The sequence below is a fragment of the Pteropus alecto genome, unplaced genomic scaffold (genome assembly GCF_000325575.1).
Source record: "Pteropus alecto unplaced genomic scaffold, ASM32557v1 scaffold5, whole genome shotgun sequence".
Taxonomy (NCBI): Eukaryota; Metazoa; Chordata; class Mammalia; order Chiroptera; family Pteropodidae; genus Pteropus; species Pteropus alecto.
Genome location: NW_006441953.1, coordinates 2,761,251 through 2,768,764, shown reverse-complemented (window position 1 = coordinate 2,768,764; position 7,514 = coordinate 2,761,251). Strand labels below are relative to the sequence as shown.

The 7,514-nt window shown below is 36.9% G+C and overlaps 1 protein-coding gene across 8 annotated transcripts in view; it reads left to right on the top strand.

Moving 5' to 3' along the window:
* Positions 1-494: 494 nt before the first annotated feature.
* CENPE (centromere protein E) overlaps positions 495-7,514 on the top strand; it is a 63,406-nt gene continuing 56,386 nt past the window's right edge. For all 8 annotated transcript variants that reach the window (XM_015594972.2, XM_025051717.1, XM_025051719.1 and 5 more), the window contains exons 1-8: positions 495-638; positions 2,137-2,228; positions 4,369-4,458; positions 4,565-4,683; positions 5,426-5,545; positions 5,943-6,024; positions 6,196-6,263; positions 6,341-6,406. In XM_015594972.2, coding sequence (XP_015450458.1) covers positions 583-638; positions 2,137-2,228; positions 4,369-4,458; positions 4,565-4,683; positions 5,426-5,545; positions 5,943-6,024; positions 6,196-6,263; positions 6,341-6,406 — 693 coding nt within the window. In that variant the 5' untranslated portion in view covers positions 495-582. The remainder of the gene's footprint in view (positions 639-2,136; positions 2,229-4,368; positions 4,459-4,564; positions 4,684-5,425; positions 5,546-5,942; positions 6,025-6,195; positions 6,264-6,340; positions 6,407-7,514) is intronic.

The window sequence follows — 7,514 nt, the reverse complement described above, 5'->3', positions numbered from 1 at the left end:
GCCAATGGAAAGAGGAGCTTAAAGAAAATAAAAAGAAAAAGGAAAAACCTAAACCTCAGTTTCTAAGGAACACAAGATTCTTATGTTTCTGGGATGGGCAGTGACTTTGAGGTTTTGTATTTTTGTTTGTTTATTAAACAGTTTGGCTAAAAGTCGTAATTCTCTTTTGCTAGTAAAAAAAATTTTTCTGCCTTGTTTTTTTCTACAGATTGCAAACTCTTTTAGTATGGGACAAAGGATGGTGTTTGTAAATGGCTTCCTGCACTTCAGTGGCTTTTAGCAGATGATAGCTATTTCTGCTACTACCAGGTTAGCCGCTCCCCAGAACCTTTGCTGCGACTCCCTGCCCCATTCTCCTATAGACCCTTTACACCCCGCCTCCACCCTAAATCAATGGACGCGTCGCCGCCTCGCGCCCCCCGCGCCGCGACGCAGATGGAACGGCCCGTGACGTCACGAGGCCGCGGCTCAATCAGAAGCGGCATTTGGGAAAATTTAAACTTAAAGGCGGGGTGGTCCGTGTCCTGCGGTTCGTCCGCCGTGGAGGTCCTCCGCCGGTTCCCTGGGATCTGGCTTGATAGGATGGCGGAGGAAGGAGCTGTCGCCGTCTGCGTGCGGGTCCGGCCGCTCAACAGCAGGTAGGTGTGCCAGCCTGTGACCAGCCCCCGCGGGTCCCGAGCCGGAGGGGGAGTCCGCGTTTCCCAGAGCTGCTGCTTCCGGACCCCGCTGCTTGGTGACCCTGCTGCTTGGTGACCCTGCCGCTTACCTGCTGCGGGCCGGGTTTCCTTATCTGTAAAGTGACGCGGAGGGATTAGAGGATGTAGAAGATACTTCCGAGCTGCGGTGTCTCTTACATCGAATACCACTCTGTCTCGCCGACGTTACAGATCTTTAGCCTGCGCGGCAGGGCATTTCCCGGATCTGCGACCACCCACTCCACCCTACCCCTTAGGGAAGTCGTATCGAAAAGATCCTTACTCGCACTCATCACAGTTATTTTACACTTAACTGTGTCTCCCTCTTTGCTGTATTCTCCTTGAGAGCAAGAACTAGTTTCTCTTTTTGCATCATATTCAGTAGGCACTCAAGACTTCAGACAATGACTGAATTCAGCATTCAGAAATTTGAATCACTGATATTTATCAACGTGGATTTTTTTTTTTTTTTAGTACAGTAGTACAGTGTGCTGCACTGAACAGACACTGCCATCGTTGCCCTGTGGATCTTACATTGGGGCGGGTAGGGGGGAGACAGAAAATAAAGTAAAAGATAAAGAATGTTAAACGTTGATATGGGAGTAATAAATGCTGTAGAGAAAAGGCAGGAAGAGAAGGAAATAGTCATTTTTGCTTCTCTAGTCTCTGACCTTCGCCCCAGAATACTAATTTTGTGTTTGAGAAATATTTGTTTAATTTTACTGGGTGCTTAATAAATGAGAATAGCAAGATGGAGAATTTTCTATTTTTAAGGAGCACATTATCTAATGCATTAGAAGACAGCTACATAAAGAAACTATTACAATGCATCCTGACAAGTGTTACAGTAAGCAATTGGAGAGTGCTTCAGTGAAATGACAGTTTGGGGGAGACGAGGGGCCCGTGTGCGGAAACTGCTGACCATTTTCATGATTGAAAAAATAGTTAAATTATTTAATGGAAAGGTTAGGGTATTCCAAGTAAAGAGGGGTTGAATCTATTATGTGATGAAAACTTTCAGCTAGTTGAGTTGTATGGAATTAGGATGTATATAGGAATTTAGAGGAAGATAAGGTTGAAGAGAGAAATAAACATGATCCAGGTCTCATGTGCCATATTAAGGATTTCAGATGACTTTTAAAGGTTTTAAGTGAGAGCAACATAATCAAAGTTGCATTTGAATGTACGTTTTCAGCTGTCAGCTCTGGGTAAGTGAAAAGCTTCATGAGGAAAATCCCATGGGAGGGCAGAAGGTTCCTGAAACCCCATTTAAAAATATTGATCCTTCAAAGGTGGATTTTCCGTATTTCTCTTACATATGGTATAAGTCATTACCATATACACTTTAAAATATTCTTTAGATGAAATATTTTAAATGATCTTTCATATAATATAGTTTCTATGACCAGTTATACTAAAATGCAATGTTTTATTCTTTTAGAGAAGAAGCTCTTGGAGAAGCTACCCAAGTTTATTGGAAAACTGACAATAATGCTATTTATCAAGTGGATGGGAGTAAATCCTTCAATTTTGGTAAGCTTATAATAGCATCAAAAGTTAACCTGTTATCCTTTTCCTATTAAGAGTACAAAAGGCTTGTCAGTAGTACTGGATTTTTCATTAAGGATGAGACTAAGGCTTCTGTAAACTGCTTCATTGGAAACTTTAAAAAATTGTTCATCCATAATGTATGATAAGATAATAAATTGATATTTAAAACAGTTATAGTAAGAGTGCTTTATGACTAGAACTATAATTTTTTTCCCTTATGCATTAGTGTATTTGTGGCCTAAAGCTCTGTAAGCCCAAAATATGTTCCTTAATGTCATCTTTAAGGTCTTTCAGTTTAGTATATTCTTTCTACAATTATTTTCAAGAAATCTCTTTAAAGAATAAATAGTGAAGATATTCCTTCTTTGTCTGCTGGAATACAGCAAGAATCCACCCCTTCTTTTGTGGAGTTTATCATATGATGGGAAGAAAGGCTATAAACAAGTAATTACACTTATGATGACGTAAGTTTTGTGGGAGATTATTGCAGGGGATCTAACTATTCTAGGTGTCTGAGAGGGTGCACTTAAATTGGGACCTGCTGATAAGTAATAGCTAGCTAAGACAAAGGGACTTGGAGGCCCTAAAGTTTGGCTAGGCTGACTGTTGTACTGATTTAACATGTACGTAGTGCTGCCAACGTGCCAGACACTGTTCTAAGCACTTCATAATAAATCATTTAATTCTCTAAAAAGCCTATGCAGTAGGTACTATGTGATAGGTACCTTTCCATTTTAAAGCAGAACTGAAACAGGACCACAGTCACACAGCCAGCAAGTGAAAGAGTCAGGCTCCCGATCTGTGTTCCAGCCACACTACCGTGCTGCCACTTAGGCACCACAGAGCAACAGTGAGCTCCTCTCAACCTTAAGAGTGATTAGGTTGTCAAATTAGGGTTAAGCCAGAAAGGCAATACATAGGGTTCTGGAGCAAAGATGTACAGTAGAGAAACTGAGTCCTGGTAAGGACCATTTGAGGGTACTAACATAATTTTTGAAAAGGTAAAACAGTATATGCACCAGAGATTATAAAACCAAGAGTAAGGGATGCACTAGCATTTAGACTCAGGTACTACAGTAGGTTGTTGGTAGTCATTGATGTCCATAGAGGATTTTGACTCATCCACCACCTACCTGAAGCAGATAGCATTAACATTTGAATCATCCTCTAAGGGATGCACTAGCATTTAGACTCAGGTACTACAATAGGTTGTTGGTAGTCATTGATGTCCATAGAAGATTTTGACTCATCCACCTACCTGAAGCAGATAGCATTAAGATTTGAATCATCCTGCCATCTCTCCTTGCTCAGAATTCATGATATCTCAGAAGCCTTCAGATGGCACTTATGATTCTGCTGACAGGATAGATATGTGATCACGGTGCAAGCAGTGTGATCACTGAATTTCTCATTGCAGGTCATACATTTACCTCCTGATTCACAAATCCGTTTCTTGGAACATTTTTAATGTGAGGCTAGCACTGTAAGGGTGGTCCATTTTTAATGTGCTAACAAAGGCAGAGAACCACATCCTAGACTAGTGAACTCATCAGTGTAAAAACCCTAAACCCATCCTCTAGCTGCCAGCCAACTGGTTGTTCCCTGTAAATTCAGCTTTTTTCAGTACTTTTCTTCCAAATGTCTGCATTTCTTTATTTAGTTTGAGCTTGGCCTTCTTGCTAGATATGTTATAAACAGTTCTCATTTCCTAACTATTTACCATATGTTCACAATAATTCTATAAGGAAATAATACAGTATGTCCATTTTATAAATTAAGGAACCAAGGCACAGAGACATCAACTACCTTGCCCAAAGTCACACAGCTTGTAAGGGGCAGTACCAGGATTTGCAGACAATCTGATTCTAGACCCCCATATTCAGCCACTATGTCTTACTGCCTCTTGAAAGCTCAGAGCATAGCTGACTTGTATTTTTTCTGTGTGAGGACCAACATTTTACCTTATAGAGAAGTGTATTTTCAGAAGACCAAGAAGTTGAAGAAAATATTGTGTCTTAAATATTTTATCATACCATATAAAATAACAATTTTATTTTTTTAGACAACTACTATACATAGTTTATATATTTGGTTTAACTTCTGTTTTCTGTTGTTTTTTTAGATCGTGTCTTTCATAGCAATGAAACTACTAAAAATGTTTATGAAGAAATAGCAGTACCGATCATAGATTCTGCCATACAAGGCTACAATGGTTTGTATTCATTGCAGAAACATTTTAGTCTTTGGTGTCTGTTCAACGAGTATTAATAGTTTTAGATTCATCTTTAATCTTTGCGTGTGTCTTTTTGTTTTTGCAGGTACTGTATTTGCCTATGGGCAGACAGCTTCAGGAAAAACATATACTATGATGGGTTCAGATGATTATTTGGGGGTAATACCCAGGGCAATTCATGACATTTTTCAAAAAATTAAGAAGGTAAATAACTTACCTACATGTCTAGTACATACAGGTAAAAGTAGTAATAATAGAATAGCAACCTTAGTGTTCTCTTGTAATGATGAAAGGAAGTAGATTTACAGTTATCTCCTGATTATCCATGGGAAAGGAAGAAAGGCATGGCATAAGTTTATTTCTTTCCCATAAACTTACTTCATAGAGCTTAAAGTTCTTTGTTCTTTCCTTTGGATCCTGAAACAGTAACACTCCCACCACAAAGTGGGCATACAGGAACCGGAAGGTCTTCTCAGAAGGGTTAGCGCCTCATTTCCTTTGTTTAACTACCAGCGATTATCAAGGAGCAGAAAAAGTAGATAACAGCAGAGGGCCAGATAAGGCAACCTAATTAGTTAAGAGTTGGTTTTATTTAAATTAGTTTTTTCCATTATTTTAATGATTTTAATGTTCTTATTTGAACATCTCTTGGTAGGGTTTTATTTTGAGCTTATAGAGTTGGACTAGGCACTCTCTTCTATTTCTATGATACTATATCTTTCATTATTTCTGAACCAATGCGTTTGCTTTTATATTTTTGTCAGTACAGATCCATAGGGGGATTTTTGTCAGTACAGACCCATAGGGGGATTTTGTTTGTTTGTTTTTTGTTTTTCAAAGATAACTTCTCAATATGTTAATATTTAATATTAGCACATAGGCATTCAGTATTAAGTTTTCATAACTGATTGATCTCTGATGTTTTTATGTATTTTTTTTCTTCTAGTTTCCTGATAGGGAATTTCTCTTACGTGTGTCTTATATGGAGATATACAATGAAACTATTACAGACTTACTCTGTAACACTCAAAAAATGAAGCCTTTAATAATTCGGGAAGACGTCAATGTAAGTTGCAGAGTTAACAAAGTGGCTCAAAAAATAGACTTACTTATTGAGATTATTACTCTTGAACATTTACCTTTAATTTCTATATTTTTTAAAGTGTTTCCTGTATCTACAGTTTGTTTTGTTTTGTTTCCTTTCTTAAGAGTTTATAGAGATCATCTTTTAAGCAGTGTATATAGTATTAAAAGATTGAAAGCTGTAATATTTTGCTTCAATATAGCAAATAAATCGTAAACACTATGGGTTTACTTGTTATTTTCATACTGTAGTTAGCACTTTGTGCTTTTAACTTCTACAGTTGAATTCTATCATGGTTATCATGGTTTCTCCTTTTTGAGATGCAAACTTGTAAGTGACTTCTATTTCTCTACTCTTTCCATAATTAAACTTGTTTCAGAGGAATGTGTATGTGTCTGATCTCACAGAAGAAGTTGTTTATACACCAGAAATGGCTTTGAAGTGGATCACAAAGGGAGAAAGTAAGACTTTATGCTGTATGTCTTCAAAACACTTGTAAAAACTTCAGCTGAATGTATTTAGTCTTCACATCACACTTTTCACTTTTAAGCTAAAATAAAAGTTAATGTTTTTCTTTGGATTTTAATATGCACAGCTAAAATATGACTTAATTTTATTTTATTTTTTTACAGAGAATAGACATTATGGAATTACAAAAATGAATCAAAGAAGCAGCCGTTCTCATACCATTTTTAGGATGGTAGGTAATTCTCTGTCTGTTTGGTCTTTCCAGTTAAGAATGCACTAATTTTTCTACAAGTTGCCTTTTCCATCTAGATTTTGGAAAGCAGAGAAAAAGGTGAACCTTCTAATTGTGAAGGATCTGTCAAGGTGTCCCATTTGGTGAGTATCGATGAACCATGGTAATGTACCATGTGGACCAAAGCAAAATTTAATTCAGCTACGGGATGTTTGGTTTCATAAGACCTATTAACTGAACTAAATAGTTAAAATCATCTATAAACTGGAAGTTTAACAAGTGTCATCTGTAGCATGAAATCACTAGCTGAAATGTAGGAAGAATTCAGAGGATCTTCCTATTATGTTATGTCTACCATCTCCTAAAATTTATATGTAAGGACTGTAGGATTTGAGACTTTTCCTAACCAATAATGGAGGGTTTGTGTGTGTGTTTGTGTATGTGTACGTACGTGTACACATTTAAAAGTTAAAGTAATCTTGGAATTTGGTGTGTTGGGGGTGTTTTTATCTTTTTAGTCTCTGCCAATAGAATTGAGACTTGCATGATAAAAAACCTACGTGGGATGGTTTAAAAATAAATCTCATCATTTGAGTTCTTTCCTAAGTACTAGAAGAAAACATGTTTTATATTATAAACAGCATTTTAGACTAAATCTCTTGAAGGGAAGAATGATATCTTCTTTATCTTTGTATCTCCAATACATTGTACCTAGTTTATATTCAATACCTGTTTGTCAAATAAGTGACTGTAAGCATTATGCAGACATTCCTTTTTCCACATAAATAAACCCCCCATTGTTGTGTACTACATCATTTCTCTCTTTTTTTTCATGCTTTCTTCCTATTCCTTACCATTATTGCTTTATTCTGTCTTCAGAGGCTAAATTCTTTAGCATGATGTGGGATGATTTAAGATTACTCTGTTTGATTTGAAAACTTCAGGGAAAAAAGTATAAATCTATAAGTTTATTCACTTTGAGATTTTGAAAAATCAAGAGTCTTAATTAAACACTAAGTCTAGTTCACCTAAGTTACTTTATTATACAAGTATAAAATTTATTTTAGTAGACTAGTCTTTAACAACAAAAAAAACACAAAACGTAACTTCTGTTTTCCAGACCTGGCCTGTGACATTTCACTACAGTTTCCACTTCTCTCTTAATAATTTAGCTTTAATAATCTTGACATATTCAGTGACCCATTTGGTGACATTTCTCATATTCTTTGATGTTCTATCATCTAGGGACCA